The 20,642-nt window shown below is 41.1% G+C and overlaps 1 protein-coding gene across 1 annotated transcript; it reads left to right on the top strand.

The window, feature by feature from the left end:
- Positions 1 to 19,723: 19,723 nt before the first annotated feature.
- Positions 19,724 to 20,218, top strand: LOC132624255 (uncharacterized). Its single transcript, XM_060339060.1, has one exon. It carries the CDS (start codon positions 19,724 to 19,726, stop codon positions 20,216 to 20,218), a length of 495 nt encoding a protein of 164 aa, XP_060195043.1.
- Positions 20,219 to 20,642: the final 424 nt, after the last annotated feature.

The raw sequence follows: 20,642 nt of genomic DNA, 5'->3' as shown, positions 1-20,642 counted from the left end.
AACTTAACCACTTAATGCTTGTCCTCCCATGCTTGTAAATCTACATTCAAGAGAATTCATACTATTGTTAGGCTTATCGTCATATGCTTATCTTATGTCTTCAAATTAAACCACTTTAGAATCTACCAAAATTCGGGAAGTATCTCTCCTGTTTATATCCCTAGCCCGAAATTACAATACCAACAACCAACACAACAACAACAACAACACTAACACCAACAACATCATCATCAATACCAAAATATTCCATGAAACATCCCACACGATGTTTATCAATATACAATAACAATATGCACTTCCTTTCTTCCCACTCAGGTAGCATAATCTCATCAACACACCAACAAAATTATATACCATCCATATACAAGGAAATTATCCCAACAACACGGCTACAACATGTTCAAAACAATCCATAAACTCTATAACACAACACTTTATGACCTTTCCTCCATAACTATTTTCACTTTTAAGACTTAGTAAACCTTCAAATCAACTCAACATAAGAGGTAGGATGAAGAACATACCTTATACTTGAATAACTTTAGCCACACCAACTTTTTCAAGACAAACTCACCACAACATTAAGTAGAAGCAAGAACAATCACTTTTCATGAACTAGTCGGTGTAGTCTTGATGAATTCTCGATCAAAGGGGCTTAAGTGTTTAAGAGAAGTGTATGGATGTTTCTAGGGCTCAAAATAAGTGTAAATGATGAAAAAAATGAATAATAGGGTATTTATACCCTTTGAAAGTCAGTTCCAATGACTTTCCAAGTGGGGCCCGCAGGGAAGCCATTTGGCAGCTTAGAGGCTTATCTTGAAATGCCTATAACTCCCTACTCCGATGTCGTTTTGACGAAAGGTTTATTGCATTGGAAACTAGACTTCCTGAACTTCAATTTAGGCTTTTGTTTCACTTCAAAACTCCTGATATACTAGGAGATATACCCCTCTAAAGTTGACCCAAAATTTCTATCCAAAATTCTACCAACTTTTTCCAAATTTTTTGACAAACTCATTTTCTTCAATTTGCTTGATCCCGTAACCTTTAGACACTTACTTAATACTTGTTAAGAGTATTTCTTAACCTTATAAGGTTTCCATGAACCTTTCCGATCTTAGGTTAGTTTGCTCACAATGCACACGACGCAAAAATTTTCGAGGTGTAACATTCTCCCCCCTTTAAAAATATTCGTCCTCAAATGTTAAACTCTCAAGGACCATATGGAAAATTTTACCAGGGTTTCCTCTGTAACTATATAACTACCGACCTGTTGACACAGTAATCCAAAATATACCACGCCACATCGGGCCACCATAAATAATAGTAACTTTTTAGCCAACATAACTAGTAAATATACCTGTATCAGCACATGGTAGCTGCTCCTGATCCTGGTGCCTCTCCAAAGTGTTTATGCTGTTCTGACCACTGCCAGAGCTAGACGCTCCACCTCTACCTCTGCCTCTACTAGCCAATGTCTGGGGGTCTAATTTTGGGAAGCGTACCGAAGGAGATGAAGCTACTACTGATCCAGTGGGCCGAGCTATATCACCTCTATAACCCATTAGGCAATCCCTCATATAGTGACCTAAAATCCCACATGTATAACATACATCTGAGCCCTCACGACATCATCCAGAATGGGCTCTACCACACCGACTGCATCGTGGATGGGGCATCCTCATCCGCGTTGAATCTCTCCGGTACTAAAAACTTGAAGCCCTCGAATCCCGACCTGACTCAGAATAAGCTGGCCTCCGCGATGGTGAAGAAATACTGGTAGCTGAAAGTGGGGGTCTAAAACTTCCCCCGACGTCCTCTAACTGATTAGAGGATCTAGCCCTCATAGGCTGACCCTCATTGAAGTACTCAAACTGTTGTCTCTTCTAATCTTCTAGATTCTGAGTATATGCCTGGATACGGGCGATGTCCATACTGTCAAGTAAAGCAGCTGTGGAACACTCATTAATCAGATGCGGCTCGAGTCCCACCATAAACCGGTGCACTCGATTGTTCATTTCTGCTACAATAGTGGGAGCATACCTGGCCAAAGATTAAACTGGAGACTATACTCCGCACACTTATGTTTCCTTGCCTACGAGTAAAATATCTGTCTACTCTCGCCCGACGAACCTCTAGTGGCAAATAATGTCGAAAAAAAGCATCTACGAACTCCTGCCACACGGGTGGGGGTGCATTAGCCCCTCTAGAAGACATCCAAGCATTATACCAATATACAGCCACATCCCATAATCTGTAGGAAGCTAACTCTAGAGACTCGATGTCTAAAGAATGCATCACTCGGAACGTTCTCAGCATCCCATCTATAAAATTCTGTGGGTCCTCATCTGGTTTTGACCCAAAGAACTCTGGCGGGTCCAAATTGAGAAAGTCTCAGACTCTGGCACTAACGGCTCTATCACCATGACCTGTACCCTGACTCTGGGCCTGAGCAGCTACTAACTGAGTCGACAACCGAATGGCTTCTCGTATCTCCTGACCCGAGTGTTGGAGTTTCTGTATACTTCTCTGGAGCGGTTGGGCTGTAAAACGTCCAAGATAGGACTTTTTTCTGGGACTCGCCTTCATTTTTATCTACCGGCGGTTCCCGCTTAGTCCTTCTTCCGGCCACTGCCTTGCCCTTTTGGGCCGCTACTGCCTTTCTCTTCATAGGCATTACCGAAATCACAATATATGGTCAGGAAAAAGAGAATCCTCAAAACATGGTTCTATCGCACGATCTAAGACGGGAAAGAAAGGAAACCTTCCTAAATGCCTTGTAGCTTCCTGTTTAAAAGTGTGGTGACTGCACACCATAAACAAGACTCTGCTAGACACGACTTGCAGAAAACCCTAGGACAGACCTGCTCTGATACCACTTTGTCACGCCCCAACCCTGATAAGGCGTGATTGGCACCCGACACCTTACTGGGGCCGAGCGAACCAAGCTGTAACTTGCATCTTCTATGTCTCGAAAGGTAAAATAAGGCCAAGGAGGCTAACTATGAATATAATATCATGCATATGTAAATGCACAATGGGCCCACGATGCCGACATAACCACTGACAAGACATATCTAAGCTATATAAAAGAAACTGTCTGCAAAGTCTCTATGAACATGACTGAAATATACAAGTCGGGACAGGGCAACCGATATACCCGTAACACTCAAAAGTACATATGTGAACCCAGACTCGGCAATGCTCCAGGAAGAAGTGGAGCCCACCAGTCAAGACTAGTACCTGGAGGAAGCCTACAGTGGAAGGACCTTGTCTTGTCTGTATATACCTGCGGGCATGAACGCAGCGTCCACAAGCAATAGGACGTCAGTACGGATAGTGTACCGAGTATGTAAGGCAGAAATATAACATAATAAACATATACTGCAAGAAGAAGGATAAGAATCAACCTGGCACTTCTAACTTACCAATGAGAATCTAGTATGCGTATCTCTCTATACTCTTATATATTTAACTACATCTATGTACAATACTATGTCTTTAACTTACTTATCATCCTGGTGCTAACTGCCCAACTGATCAGTGGTAACTGCCCGACCGGCCGTAGCACCGTGGTAACTGCCTAACCAGTCGTAGCATAGTGGTAAATACATATCTGCCCAACCAGCCGTGGCACGGTGGTAACTGCCCAACCAGTTGTAGCATGGTGGTAAATAAATATATGCCCATCCGTCCGTAGCATGGTGGTAATAACTTCCCAACTGGCTGTAGACCAGTGGTAAATATGAATGCATGTGCTACGGAACGTGCAGCCCGATCCAAATATCCCCTATAGGCACCCTTTATATACTTCTAGTACTCATTCTTTACCTATTAGCTTCTAAGCGCTTCTCATGGTCATCACTTATCCGTTAATTCCTACATGATCACATAAGACTTATATGTATATTTCTGAGCCATTAGGACTTCTTCCCGATTAGCTAAACCTCAAACAATTCCTGAGATACACCATAACCCTCCTTTCTAGCATTAAATATCTCATTAGGGATCTTGTACTAGCTCACTATTAGTGGTGCTGCCCGGCATATAGGCACTGTGTTATTATCATTATCCATAAGCCGCCCACCGTAGTGGTGTCTGCCCGGCCATGTAGGCACGGTGTTGTTAAAATAAATACATATGTATATATCAAGCATGCATGAGATCCCAATTAAAAGCTACAACTTTATCGGAGTGACGTAAGGTCGGTAACCTCTGATTTATATTATGGAGCAATCATCATCGCTATATATCACCGTGAAGGAACAATTATCATAAGGTGAGATCAACAACAATGAATAAAATCATGAAAATCATGAAATAAGCTCAATAATCTCATAATAGCATCAAATCCATAAGCTTTGGAATCTCTAAAAATGGAATCATCGTCATCATCATTATCATCATAATAAACTATAAGAATCATGACCTTCTAACTTTTTGCAAATAAGGATGCTATGAAAAGCATGTGTGGATTCATAAGAAAAGAATCATGCCTTTAGAAAGAAAGGGACTAGCCTTAACATACCTTTTCGTTTGTCTTAACTTAACCACTTAACGCTTGTCTTCCCAAGCTCGTAAATCTACATTCAAGAGAATTGGTACTATTGTTAGGCTTATTGTCATATGCTTATCTTAAGTATTTAAATTAAACCCCTTTAGAATCTACCAAAATTCGGACAGCATCTCCCCTATTCATATCCCGGTTTCGTCGTGGTCACTATCCTTTCAGCCCCTGATGAAATCCGGTGCGTTAATGCTGGCATAATCGCATGCACCTCACCGCATGACCATCATCACATAATCTAGAGCAATCATCATCGCTATATCTCACCGTGAAGGAACAATTATCATAAGGTGAGATCAACAACAATGAATAAAATCAAGAAAATAATGAAATAAGCTCAATAATCTCATAATAGCATCAAATCCATAATCTTTGGAATATCTAAAAACTGGAATCATCATCATCATCATTATCATCATAATAAACTCTAAGAATCATGAACTTCTAACTTTTTCGAAATAAGGATGCTATGAAAAGCATGTGTGGATTCATAAGAAAAGAATCATGCCTTTACAAAGAAAGGGACTAGCCTTAACATACCTTTTCGTTTGTCTTAACTTAACCACTTAACGCTTGTCTTCCCAAGCTCGTAAATCTACATTCAAGAGAATTGGTACTATTGTTAGGCTTATTGTCATATTCTTATCTTAAGTCTTTAAATTAAACCCCTTTAGAATCTACCAAAATTTGGACAGCATCTCCCCTATTCATATCCCTTGTAGGAAGTCGGCTAGTATGGAAAGTCTGGCACGTTTGATCTCTTCGGAGGGTCCGTTAGTTAGAGAGGTTCATACTCTGGTTAATACTTTTATGGGGCTGGATATTTCTAACACGGGCAGGGTGTTGGCTTGTGTTGAGGCTCGGTCATCATTACTAGAGTAGATTAAGGCTAAGCAGTTTGAGGATGCTAAGTCAAGGAGGTCGTGCTTGACGAAGAGAGGGTGCTGTGGATTAAAAGGTGAGTTTCCGTGCCAGGTGTGTGTGATTTTATTAAGACTATTCTAACAGAGGCTTACAGTTCGAGGTATTCCATTCATCTTGGCGCTACTAAGTTGTACCGCGATTTGAGACAACACTACTGGTGGACTAGGATGAAGCGTGATATAGTTAGCGTGATATAGTGGAGTTTGTTCCTCAGTGTTTGAACTGCCAGCAGGTGATGTATGAATATCAGAAACCTGGGGGTACCCTTAAGAGGATGCCCATTCCTGAGTGGAAGTGGGAAAGAATAGCAATGGATTTCGTGGTTGGTCTTCCGAAAATGTTGGGGAAGTTTGATTCAATCTGGGTTATTGTTGACAGGTTGACTAAGTCTGACCACTTCATTCTAGTGCGGATAACTTATGATGCAGAGAAATTAGCCCAAATCTACATTCGTGATGTGGTTAGGCTATATGGGGTTCCTATCTCCATCGTGTCTGATAGGGGCACGACATTGACATATCAATTTCGGGAGCATTTGCAGGAGGAATTGGGTACTAGGTTGGACCTTAGTACAGCGCTCCACCCTCAGACTGATGGCCAGTCCGAGCGGACTATTTAGGTCCTTGAAGATATGTTTCGGGCTTGTGTGATAGACTTTAGTGGTCATTGGGATCAATCTTTACTATTGGTCAAGTTTGCATATAATAATAGCAACCACTCGAACATCGACATGGCCCAATTTTAGGCGTTGTATGGGAGGATGTGTAGGTCTCTTATAGGGTGGTTTGATGTGTTTGAGGTGAGACCCTGGAGTACGGACCCTCTGAGAGAGTCCTTAGAGAAGGTGAAGGTGATTCAAGCTAAGCTTCTGGCAGCACAGTGTTACACCCTGGAAAGAAGTTCGGGAAGTCTAGTTTCCAACACAACAAACCGCTCCTCAATAGGACATTGGGGTAAGGAGATATGGACGTTACAAATTGGGCTGGCAGACTAGGAAAATGGTATGCGCAAACGCGCCAGGGAGTGGCGCGAACGCGCAGAAGGCGAAGGGCCAACACAGCGCGAACGCGCAGAAGGCGAAGGGCCAACACAACGCGAACGCGCTACAACGAGGCGCGAACGCGCTGAAATATTTTGAGGCCCGGGTTAGGATGAAGGTTATATTTTAAGAGTGCAATAATAATATGCATATGACATTTGGAGACCATATGGTGTAAATCAGGTAGTGCGTGGCTTGATAAAATCCCTCGTCATTGTAAGCCAAGTGGGGCCCACACGCCAGGACTTTTATAAAGGACATATGAAGATATACATGAGTAGTACATGGAAAGTTGAGTAATTCCTAAGAAGGACCCTTAAGCCAAATATGGACATAAGCCCTCCAAAAGGACGATTTAAGGAAACATTTTTGGGTGATCTGACTTGGAGGTCCAAAACGATGTTATAAGTTTTGAATTTGGAAATATACCAAGCACGAAAGTTGTAGATAATTGAAAGAGCTTTCCAACCATAGGGCGTGGACTCTCACACGATACCGGGATCAAGAGTTATGACCTTTTTACTGAACGAAGGCGCAGGTAGAAAAATTAAGGCTGCACGAACACGCCAAAAGGGGGCGCGAGTACGTAGAAGGAATTCTAAGTCGGTCCAGGCAGAACCTGTACTGCTATTTAAAGGGGGATACCCCCCTCATTTTTGACCAAACACACCCAAAACCTCCTCAAATATTCCAGAAATTTCCTAAACCTTCCAACCATCAACCTTTTAGCCCGAAACTAGGTATAATTCCGAAATCCCGGTCTAGACGGCGTATAGTTACAACTACAAAATTGTGTATTGAGGCATTGTGTCTTAAACTCAAGGTGGAGGAGTGAAGATATATAATATTATCGAAATAAAGGTATGAATCTCTTGCTATTAACGTTAATCTTTGTTTGTTTACAGAGAAAGAGTTGTTAAATTGTTATAAAATGATTCTTTGGAGGAAATATGGGACTAACACCATATGGAATGCTTATGAAGTATTTTGGTGTTGGAAATATTTTGGTTAATATTTGTATTGTTGTGGCTGTTGTTGGCTATTGAATTGAGAATTCGGGCAAGGCATATAAACAGGGGAGATGCTGCCCGATTTTCGACAAAATATAAAATAGTTTGATTTGAAACTTGGAATAAGTGTGCAATAAAGTGGCTAACGTTAGTGTAAATCCTCTTAAATGTAGACTGGCGAGCTCGAACGAATAAGCATAGCTAATAAGAGGTTGAACAGGTATGTTAAGGCTTGTCCCTTTCTTTCAAAGGCATGATTCCTATGTTACGATTTCATAAATGCTTCTGTAACTTCTTGTTTTCAAAAGTTAGAAGTCTATGATCCCAAGGCACGATTCCTTTCCCGATAACCCGTAAATGTTTTCCAGAATGTCCATATTTTTCCAAAACAGAGGTTTATGATTTCGTAAGCTCTTATGACAACGATGATGGACACGTTTTATCATGATGACAATGATGCAAAAAAAATGAGAATATTTTCCTATGATGATTATGATGATTAGTTTAAAGGTCCCAAGGTTACGATTTCAATGACGATATAAGAATGTTGAGTTATTTCTTGATTTCTCAATTTTATTCATGGATGATGACTATTTATAAAGATTCCAAAGTATATGAATTGACGCCTTATGAGATTTATGACCCTATTTTATGTTTTCTCTTGATGTTATTCTTCATTGATAGTTAATAATTTTTCCTTCAAGGTAAGACAAAACGACCATGATTATTCCATAATATAATCGGAGATTACCGACCTTACGTCACTCCGATATAGGCATAGTTTTCTTTGGGCTCTCATGCATGCTGCTTATATGATATATGTATATGTATATGGGGAATATGGGAAAAAGGGAGTGGTGCTATAGACGCATGGCCACCTGATCAGTTGGTGTAACTTATCATCTCAGACACGGGATGCCTGGACGCGGGACATATGTGGTTAAATGGATAGGGCCGACGTTCCTCGGCATATTTTCTTTATATATGAACAAGAAATGTTTTTTCAAAGAAAGCTAAGCATGCATGGCATCCGCCCTAAGAGGCACTCATATGTACAGGTTACTCTTTTATCTTACGATATGCTCTATATTTTCGTTCTGTTATTATTCATACTTTACATCCCTTACTATATTACTATTCATGTCTTACATACTCAGTACATTATTCGTACTGATGTCCCTTCTTATGGACGCTGCGTTCATGCCCGCAGGACCAGGTAGCCAGTCAGACGATTCGCAGCACTAGGACCTCCCCTCAGCAGCAATCAGTACGCTCCATTGACCCAGAGTTACACCCCTTTTGGTATGCTACTCGGTTACGTACATATATGGGTACGGCAGGGCCTTGTCCTGTCATTTCTACAGCCTGTTTTCTATAGAGGTCTGTAGACTGTGATATGTAGTCGTGATGTTATGCTGCCTCGTCGGCACTTATTTTGTTGTACAATATATATGTGTGGCGGCCAAATCGGCTCACACTGTTATTCTCACTGTTTATGTTTATATGTATGCATTGGTCGTGAGTTCCCGGTACGGTGTCTTTCATGTTGACTGTTCGGGAGACAGTATAGCATAGTTACAGATTGTATATAGGCCCAGGACAGTCAGTGAGAAGTAAATGCAAGCATAGGAATGCTTGGCCAGTAATGGTCGGGCACTTGTTACGGCCCATCGGTTTGCGTCGTGACAAAAGTGGTATCAGTGCAGTTCATCCTAGGGATTGTCTACAGGTCGTGTCCGGTAGAGTCCTGTTTATGGGTATGAAGCCGGCCACACTTATAAACAGGAGGCTGTGGGATTTAGGAATCATTGACCTTTCCTTCTGTCTTAGATCGTGCGATAGAGCCAGAGTCTAGGAAAGACTGCGTTTGATCCTTTTCCTGCAGGTAGGCGTAGATTGACGAAAAGATAAAGAGATCAACTTCGGGTAGTGAGGGCGCTAAGAAGGCCCTCAGATCCAGGACCCCAGGCTCCAGGACCCAGCAAGAGGAGCCTCAGTTATTCTATTGAGACCAATCCTTCGGAGGACCCAGCGATAATTCCTCTAGAGTTTTTGATTTCTAGGGAGGAGGACCCACCTGAGGGCAGTTATGACATAGATCCGTCCGAGTATTCGTCTGGGACACCGGAGGAGGAGATTCCCAAGGCTGTACCAGCTGCTCCTATGGTAGGGCACTACGTTAGACCAGCCTCCCCGGTGAGTGTTACGGGTTACTCTAGCCCTCTATCCTGGTCGTTGGTAAACCAGGAGTTACCCGGTTATCTATATCCCTCGGACTCAGATGAGAGAGATGAGGAAGGCTAGACGAGCAGATGGTGGGTAGACGATGACGAGGAGTACACTTCACCTTATAGTCCGCTAGATCAGACCAGAGACTGACCGGCTACAGGTATATTAGCCTTTATTGGGATTTTCTATGTATGTGTATTTGTTGTAAGATATTACTTAATAGCGGCGAGCGGAAATCCAAGGGGCCGATAACCAAATATTTATAAGTGACGGCGACCCAGGGTGTTTTCGCCACCATCGGGAATCTGGAAATCTATGATGAAAGCTAGTCATACACATAGGTGAAAGGTGAATGTTGAGGATTTAAAAGGCTAAAATAGTAAATGTATAGTCAGAAGAGTAAATGACCCTTTCTAATTCGGAGGGAGATGCGTTACGAGAATGTTTTGGAATCTGTTAAGACTTCAACTTGCTCTAGATTATGTGATGATGTTCATGCGGTGAGGTGGATGCGATTATGCCAGCATTAACGCACCGGATTTCATCATGGGGCTGAAAGGATAGTGACCACGACGAGGAATGTGAAGTAAGAGAAAGAATGGTTAGGCCTTGCGACGATGTTAAGAGATTTTGAGCCCTTGAAAGGTATATAAAGGGATAAGTGTGTGGTCAACCTAAAACGGTTGCCTCGGACGTGGAGAAGCTTTCCAAAAGATGACTTAAGAATAGAACGGATTTACGCGTTTAAAGTAATATTTCACGGACTCCAGAGCCGATACTACAAATAACAAGAGAAGAAAGGTGCTCGAGGAGGAAGAAACCCAAAGAAGGTTAAGGATGAAAGTAGGAAAGCAATACTAATGGGTTGGTCGAAGGAAGAGGAGAGCATTTAGGAGTAAAGTAACTAGAAATCTTTAACCATGGGAGTAAGAAGGATACTTTAACGAGTTGGCGGTAGGAAACCAATTACTCATCGAGGAAAGAACGAGGATGATGAGTCGACACAATTGATTAGAAAATTAATGAAATGGAATAAGAATTCATGTGAAGACCGAGAGATTCGATCACAGAGGAAATCGAATGAAATGTAAGGAACGTGCATGGAAGACCACTCGGCCGTAACATTAGAAAGATAGATAAAGGTTCGTTGAATGAGGATAGAGAGAGTGTAAACTGTAAGAATTCTGTGCTGAGAGCAAAAGTAGCAGGACACTCAAAAAACTTAGATGCACAACTACAACACAAACACGTAGTTAAGAAGGATTATGAGTAAGTGAGCTAAGTGGGCGAAAGGACTAGTAGTGGATGGAAGAGTATGAAATATTGATAACATGGTATGGTATAGACATAAATGGAAGAACAACTCAAGATAAGAAGAATTCTAGATATGTTATAAGAAAAGTTGGGAATAGAAAAACAAGGAGTAAGGTATAATCGAAGACTTCATAAAGGACGTGGTGAATCTCGATGTCCCCATTAACTTGCGGGTCCGAAAAATCGTTAGTCATAAAAAGACAGAGGTGTGAAAAGACGGAAAAGAAGGCATCGAAATTGGATCTAACCCTTATAAGTATTCTAATTGAAGACAAGACTGTAACTAGCAAGAAGATAGACAAGTCAGACCATACGATGACGGAACCCCGGCCCTAAGAAGATCGTGAAGGACGATAGATAATTATCGAAGACGACGGTTACTTGAAGGATATGGGCGTATAAGGACCTTCGTAATAGGGGTGGGGGGGGGGGGGGAAGAACATACTAGACTTGAAAGGAGCTATGATGTTTCAAGCTCCAAAAAAGGAGATTTATTAGCTCGGGGCCAAAGTTCGAGGCGTATTGGCATATCGGGAAGGTACCGGAAAGAAATAGAAACGAATTTACAATAAGTGTACCAAGAGGTAGACATAGGGAGAAAGTATGGAAGATAACTCAAGAGAGCACTTTATGCCAAGATGAACTACGATACTTTTAGACCATGATTTGAATCCCTCGTATCGGGAAAAAATAGCGCCGTGCCTAAGTATGCAGCGTCATGCCCTAAAGGGTAATGAAAAGAGCAAGAAAGGTCTCCAAGCTAAATTCACAAAGGGTGTTAGAGAGGATGACAAACCCAAAGGACACTGGGGATGACAATGACAATTGTAATAAAAGGAACAATGATTGGTAGTTTGGAAATTTGTGAAGAAAAGAAAGAACACTGCTCCTATGAATGGAAATAAAATAGTTCACCCGATATTAGAAAATAGTTCATGGACCACTAATTATACTGAACATGAGAGCATATGCTATGGAATTATATGAACCGTCAACGTGAAGCTATGCCCAACTACAATTGTAAGAAAGCCAACAAGGAATAACGACTGACGAAACGATCGCCAATACAAGGAAATCGAAGACAAGTATACTTACGTTACAAGAGAGTCATAATAGAAGAATTGTCGTAGTCCTATGCTTCTGGGATTATATTGAGAGATGTGAGGGAAGGAACTAAAGAAAATGTTGTAGCAGGAGCTCAAAGATGTTGCAAGCTATGAAATTAGTTGAAATCGGATTATAAGTTCGCCATAAGTGTAACTGGACTGCGAAGGATAATAAATGGCGAAGAAACATTACGTACATACGTATTTTGGATATTGATATAGCTGGTCTTGGAAAGGAACTGGGGAAAATAGCTTAAGGAACATAACCATTATCCTCACTAGTGACAAAGTCATGATTGGATAAATATTTAGAATGTAAGATTAAAAGGGATAGTGATAAAGATGTAAAAGAATAGGGAGCTGAACTAATGAACTACAGGGAGTCGATGCAGTGCATGTCTAAGATCAACACGTATAAAAAGGATAGCCCAAGATGGTACCGAAGAGATAAACGCAAAGAGTGCGCCGTATATGAGCAAGGTAATTGCCCACTAGTAGGGAAACAAGGAGCGAGAAAAAAGAGAATACTTGCAGGACGATGAATAGTTATGGCACGGCAAGTGAAGACTACAATAATGGAGATAGAACGAGAGCGAGATACTAGTTAATTTCTGATCATGTACATGAGAACAATAAAGTGAAAGAAGTTGATTGAAGGCGATAAAAGAGTTAAGGAAGAATGAGAAAAGACTGACCCAAGTTATAGTTTAAGCAAATGATAATTGAACCCTAAAGGAAGAATAGCTGTTCTAAAGAATCAAAGATGATGTCTTGGATTTACAACTGCAACATTCGAGGACGAATGTTTCTAAGGAGGGAAGGATGTTACACACCGAAAAGAAGTTCGGGAAGTCTAGTTTCCAACACAACAAACCGCTCCTCAATAGAACATCGGGGTAAGGATATATGGACGTTACATGTCCGGTTGGCAGACTAGGAAAATGGTCTGCGCGAACGCACCAGGGAGTGGCGCGAACGCGCAGAAGGCCAAGGGCCAACACAGCGCGAACGCGCCACTATGAGCCGCGAGCGCGCAAAACAATTTTGAGGCCCGGGTTCGGATGAAGGTTATATTATAAAAGTGCAATAATATTATGCATATGACATTTGGAGACCAAATGGGGTAAATCAGGTAGTGCATTGCTTGATAAAAGCCCTCATCATTGTAAGCCAAGTGGGGCCCACATGCCGGGACTTTTATAAAGGACATATGAAGATATATATAAGTAGTACATGGAAAGTTGAGTAAGTCCTAAGAAGGACCCTTAAGCCAAATATGGACATAAGCCCTCAAAAAGGACGATTTAAGGAAACATTTTTGGATGATCTGACATGGAGGGTCCAAAACGATATTATAAGTTTTGAATTTGAAAAAATACCAACATCGAAAGTTGTAGATAATTGAAAGCTCTTTCCAACCATAGGTCGTGGGACCTCACAAGATATAGAGATCAAGAGTTATGACCTTTTTACTAAACGAAGGCGCAGGTAGAAAAATTAAGGATGCACGAACGCGCCCAAAAGGGGCGCGAGAAGGAATTCTAAGTCGGTCCAGGCAGAACTTGGACCGCTTTTTAAAGGGGGAGACCCCTCTCATTTTCAACAAAACACACCCAAAACCTCCTCAAATATTCCAAAATTTTCCCAAACCTTCCAACCATCAACCTTTTAGCCCGAAACTAGGTATAATTCCCAAATCCCGGTCCAAACGACGTATAGTTACAACTACAAAATTGTATATTGAGGCGTTGTGGCTTAAGCTCAAGGTGGAGGAGTGATGATATAGCATTATTATCGAGATAAAGGTATGAATATCTTGCTATTAACGTTAATCTTGGTTTGTTTACAGAGAAGGAGCTGTAAAAATTGTTATAAAATGATTCTTTGGAGGAAATATAGGACGAACACCATATGGAATGTTTATGAAGTATTTTGGTGTTGGAAATATTATGGTTAATATTGGTATTGTTGTGGTTGTTATTGGTTGTTGAATTGAGAATTCGGGCTAGGCATGTAAACAGGGGAGATGCTGCCCGATTTTCGGCAAAATATAGAATAGTTTGACTTGAAACTTTGAATAAGTGTGCGATAAAGAGGCTAACGTTAGTGTAAATCCTCTTAAATGTAGACTGGCGAGCTCAGACGAATAAGCGTAGCTAATAAGAGGTTGAACAAGTATGTTAAGGCTCGTCCCATTCTTTCAAAGGCATGATTCCTATGTTACGATTTCATAAATGCTTCCATAACTTCTTGTTTTCAAAAGTTATAAGTCTCTGATCCCAAGGCATGATTCCTTTACCGATAACCCGTAAATGTTTTCCAAAATGTCTGTATTTTTTCAAAACAGTGGTTTATGATTTCGTAAGCTCTTATGACAATGATGATGGACACGTTTTATCATGATGAAAATGATGCCAAAAATAAATGAGAATATTTTCCTATGATGATGAGGATTCTATGTTTAAAGTTCCCAAGGTTACGATTTCAATGACGATATAAGAATGTTGAGCTGTTTCTTGATTTCTCAATTTTATTCATGGATGATGACTATTTTTAAAGATTCCAAAGTATATGAATTGACGTCTTATGAGATTTATGACCCTATTTTATGTTTTCTCTTGATGTTATTCTTCATTGATAGTTAATAATTATTCCTTCAAGGTGAGACAAAGCGACCATGATTATTCCATAATATAATCGGAGGTTACCGACCTTACGTCACTCTGATGTATGCATAGTTTTCTTTGGGCTCTCATGCATGCTGCTTATATGATATATGTATATGTATATGGGGAATATGGGAAAAAGGGAGTGGCGCTATAGACGCATGGCCACCTGATCAGTTGGTGTAACTTATCATCCTGGACGCGAGATGCCTGGATGCGGGACATATGTGGTTAAATGGATCGGGCCGACGTTCCTCAGCATATTTTCTTTATATATGAACAAGAAATGTTTTTTCAAAGAAAGCTAAGCATGCATGGCATCCGCCCTAAGAGGCACTCATATGTACAGGTTACTCTTTTATCTTATGATATGCTCTGTATTTCCATTCTGTTATTATTCATACTTTACATCACTTACTATGTTACTATTCATTCCTTACATACTCGGTACATTATTCGTACTGATGTCCCTTCTTATGGACGCTGCGTTCATGCCCGCAGGACCAGGTAGCCGGTCAGACAATTCGTAGCAGTAGGACCTCCCCTCAGCAGCAGTCAGTACGCTCCATTGACCCGGAGCTACACCCCTTTTGGTATGCTATTCGGTTACGTACATAGATGGGTACGGCAGGGCCTTGTCCTATCATTTCTACAGCCTGTATTCTATAGATATCTGTAGACAGTGATATGTAGCCATGATGTTATGCAGCCTCGTCGGCGCTTATTTTGTTGTACAGTATATATGTGTGGCGGCCATATCGGCTCACACTGTTATTCTCAGTGTTTATGTTTATATGTATGCGTTGACCGTGAGTTCCCGGTACGGTGTCTTTCATGTTGATTGTTTGGGAGATAGTATAGCATAGTTACAGATTTTATATTTGCCCAGGACAGTCAGTGAGAAGTAAATGCAAGCATAAGAGTATTTGGCCAGTAATGGTCGGGCACTTGTTACGGCCCATCGGTTTACGTCGTGACACACATAGTAGGAAAAAGGAGTATGCGGATCGTAAGGTCTAAGATCTTGAGTTTGGGGAGGGAGAGAAAGTGTTGTTTAAAGTCTCACCCATGAAGGGTGTGATGAGGTTTGGGAAGAAGGGCAAGCTTAGCCCGAGATACATTGGGCCATTTGAGATTCTTAAGCGCGTGGGGGAGGTAGCTTACGAGTTGGCTTTAGCTCCGAGCTTATCTGGCGTTCATCCGGTATTTCACATTTCGATGTTGAAGAGGTATCACAGCGATGGTTCGTACATAATCCGTTGGGATTCGGTTTTGTTCGATGAGAACTTGACATATAAGGAAGAGCTTGTTGCTATCTTAAATAGGGATGTTAGCAAGTTGAGATCAAAGGAAATAGCCTCCGTGAAGGTTCAGTGGAAGAATTGTCCATTGGAGGAAACTACTTGGGAAACAGAATCAGATATGTGTAGCAAGTATCCTCAGCTTTTCGCCGAGTCAAGTAACTTTTCCTAGATTCCTCATCCTTGTCCGTTCGGGGACGAACGGTTTTTTAATTGATATCTAGTGTAGCGACCCTCCCGGTCGTTATGAAAAATATAGGATCACCCTACCAAATGGAACCTTCGTAAGGGTAGAACGAGTTAATAGAAACTCGATTGTATAAGTCTAAGAACTGAAAACTTGACTTGTTTATGATGATTTCTTGATTATGTTGAGTCCATGGGGGGGGGGGGGGGGTTAAATACGGAATTAGAACTCCGTTGGGAATTCTGAGGCCGCGGGTGTGTTCTTATGGTGTTTTTATGTCTATGTGCATGTTTTGTTTGTGTTTGTGAGGCCTCAGATGAAATGTTGGGTGATAGAGTTGAAAAACTAATAAAATTGTGAGCTTACTGCTTCGGTGATACCGCTGCGGACAAGTGGGAAATGGGGTGTCCGCTATGGCGGAAGCTGGACCGTCGTAGCGAGGCCGCTGTAGCGGATCCAGGCTCGCCATAGTGGAGGACAGGTTTGGTGTGGTCCGCTATAGCGGGCACTTAGCCGCAGTGGCGATTTGACCGCTGCAGTGGCGATTTGACCGCCGCAGCAGCGATTTGACCGCCGCAGCGGCGATTTGACTGCCGCAACGGTCGATGGGAATAGAATGTCCGCTTTTAAACACTTTGTTCCGAATTCTTTATTCATAAAACTCCAAAATAGTTCCCCACAAGCACCTAGGGCAAATTTCCAAGCTAAGGCAAGAATATCCTTGAGAGGTAAGTCTCAACCATTCCTTCCTTCATTACGTTATCATCTTCATGATTATCATCCCTTTTATGGGTCTACAATGGTGAATTAGAATTAGTAACCCTAGAACCTAATAGACCTTCTATAGTTGATGGATTATGATTGCTATCATGTGTTTATCATCTAATGGCTTGGGTTATCACCTTTTAATTAAGAATTGAACCATTACGGTCATGAACTAAGTGAATTGAGACTTAGGGTTTCATAAAAATGGTAGCTTAACCCTGGACACTGGGGGGAGTTTTCTAAAAGGCCACTCTCAAAACTTATTTAGGTAAAAGTCCATAAGTCTCAAAGAATTGGCTAAAAAGCCACCATTTATGACATTATCAAATGAAGTCTCTCAAGTTGCCAACCCTAGACCCACAGTTTTAAAAAATACAAAATATCCCCTTAACCACCAACATTTATTTACCCTAATTGGAGTAGCCGAAATTTTTTTGCTCCCCTCAAAAACTCGAAAGTCGAAGCTCCCCATTTTTTGCACTTTTCCGATCCCGTTTCCGGCCAAATTTTTGGCTTTTCATCTGAAAATCAGTCCCAAAAGATGGATTTCTTCCCTACTTTAGTCATTGTAACTTAAACCTCCTAGAAATCATTGAAAAGAAGCTCGAATTATTTTCACCATTATTGTCAAAGCTCAATTATCAGGTGCAAATTTCATCCGCGTCTACTGGTAGTGGAGTTCGTTTTGGGTTCTAAATCCTCTTGTGGAGTCAATTCTCCATTAAAAGAGTTGTATCCCTGCTGTTTTTTTTTTTGTCCGGATCTGGTACTGTTGTAAGTCTAGGCATCGACCAATTATAGACCATAGCGATAGTCTATTATATCTTTAGTTTGGCATCAATTGGAGAATATGTTATAGTAGGTGGTGATTACATGGGTGAATGGGTGGAGACCCCAAAATGTTGGAATTGGAATTCTATGAGCAAGGTGACAGGGCCGATCACCGTGCGTCGCAATGGTACGTATAAATATTTGGTTGAGAGCGTAAAGGAAAGTGAGGAGTTAGATTGTGACCCCAGCGACTTGCGTATTAGTTATATGATTAATGGTCTGGCCACTAAGGGAAAAGCTCACCCTTCTTTCATAACGAATGATAGGCATGTGATATTGTATATGCTTGATGTTGTTGCTGATGCTTGTAGACCTGTTTTGAGAATAAATGTTTTTGAGAGGTCTCAAGCAGCGACAACATTAGAAGCAGAGACCCCACCCCCACCCCCACCCCCACAATAGCCAGTCGATGCAAATTCAATGCAAAATGAGAGCATGGGTGATCATTCAATGGATATGGATGATCATGATATTGATGTCAAAAAGTGTGATGGGCAGCCTAGTGGATCACAAACCAACCATGTCTTCAATGATGGAACTGAGTTTTACATCGGGCAAACATTCGATAGTAAGGAACATTTAAAAATATTGTTGAAGAAAGCTGAAATAAATAGGCCGTTCAGTTTTGTACCGATCAAGAGTAATATCAAATACTATAAGGTGGAATGCACATCTCCTAATTGTGGCTGGATGCTGCGGTGTAGTAAGTACAAGAGCTCGAATAAGGTTCGCATTTACAAGTATGTTGGGGAGCACACTTGTGGTGTTGAACATGTTACGAGCCTTCATAAGCATGCCTCGTCACATGTCATTGCATCAGTCTTGATGAATGACATTATTGAAACCAAAGGGTCATCGACAAAGAAAATCCAGAGGACGGTTTTCAAGGAGTTTTATTGTAAACCGAGCTACTGGAAGTGTTAGAAGGCTGGTATAATTGCTAAGAATAGGGTTAGGGGGACACCGAAGCACGGGTATGGTTGCTTACCAGCTTATTCTTACATGGTTGAGAGTCTAAATTCGGGTTCTTGAATTTGCATCAGGCTTTCGGATGACAACAGGTTTTTATATTACTTCGTGTCTTACGCAGCTTGCATTCGAGGATATACCCACAAGAGAAAGGTTATTGTCGTTGATGGCAAATATTTATATGGGAAGTACGGGGGTGTCTTGTTGTCTGCCATCGCACAGGATATTGAGAACCATGTCTATCCTATTGCATTTTGCGTTGTGGAGAAGAAGTGTGATGATTCTTGGACCTACTTCTTCTAGCAGCTCAAGTTTATAATCACCGATGAACCAGACTTGTGCATCATCTCTGATAGACACAAGAGCATAGCCAACAGTATTTCCAAGACATATGAGCATGCTCACCATGGACTTTGCATGAAGCATCTTTCTGAAAACCTCTGAAAGAATTTCAGATGTGGAGATTCTCTTCATGCATACTTTAATGCAGCAAAGGCATATAGTTACGAGGAGTTTGATAAACATTTTCAGCAATTCAGGAATTAAAGCCCTGAAGCAGCTCAGTGCCTTGAGTTTGAGAATAGATTTGAAAAGTGGAGCAGGCACATTTTCCAGCCAACAGGTACGATGTTCTCACCATAAACATTGCTGAGTCGCTTAACTCAATGTTGAGGGATGAAAGAGAGTACCCCGTGTCTACTATATTCGCTTCCATTTCTAGGAGGTTTGCTGAAATATCCAGGTAGAGGCGTGCAGATATCAGCGATTCAAATAATATATTTGTGCCTTCGACTAAAATAAAATGAAGGGAAAAGATGACTGAGGGCGATTCCTTGTTTGTTAGTAATATAAATGGGGATGCCGACGAGTTTACCATTATCGACAGTGGCAAAACTGCCAAAGTAAATCTACTGAACAAAACATGTTCTTGTAGAGAGTATGACTTGGTGAAATTACCATGCACTCACGCCATGGTAGCCTTGAGATTGAAGTATGGAAATGGATATGGTTCAAGCATCTACAAGTATTCTTTACAGATGTATAATGTTCAATCTTACATCTTTGCATTTGCTGAATCTATCAATGTAATCCCTCCAGAGTCTGAATGGGTTGTGCCCGAGGAGTATGCAAAGATGTACATTGATGCACCTCCTTATGAGCCCAAACTTAGAAGGAAGAGAATAAAGCGTATCTCTGGCATCGCGAAACATTTTAGGCCCAAAGGACGTGTAAAAGGGAGGAGAAACAAGTGCTCACTTTGCAAGGGAAGCAGCCACAAGAGAACAACGTGCCGAAATAGAGAGGGATGAACTTGATGTATTTTTCAAAGTATTTCATTGTATTTTTCTTGTACTTTGCAGTTTTTGGTTCTTCAAATAAATATTTCAGTAAATTGAATGTCAGTTCAATATTAATCAACTGTATAATTGTATGTATTAAACCACTACTATGTTCTATATATCTACTAGGTATAGTACATAATAAACTTAGAATCCAGTCTACGATAGACCATGTATATGATCTATAATCGCTTTAAAAGCCCAGCGACTGCCGAACTGCCAAACGTCAAGAATAAAAATTCGAAAAGCCTGCAGTTATATATAATCAAACCTATATATAAACACCACCTCCATACGCGTCGTTCATCCATTGGCCGACGGTTCACTAAACCAAGACGATAAGTCTATAAATCGCCTGAGCCTATTTGAAAAGTCATCTCATCACTCTTCATCA

Source organism: Lycium barbarum, chromosome 12, assembly GCF_019175385.1.
Source record: "Lycium barbarum isolate Lr01 chromosome 12, ASM1917538v2, whole genome shotgun sequence".
NCBI classification, from domain to species: Eukaryota; Viridiplantae; Streptophyta; class Magnoliopsida; order Solanales; family Solanaceae; genus Lycium; species Lycium barbarum.
This window is presented reverse-complemented; position numbering and strand designations above follow the sequence as displayed.

Excerpts from the sequence above, each read along its gene's own strand:
- LOC132624255 (XM_060339060.1), top strand. The coding sequence starts at position 19,724 with ATGACTGAGGGCGATTCCTTGTTTGTTAGTAATATAAATGGGGATGCC.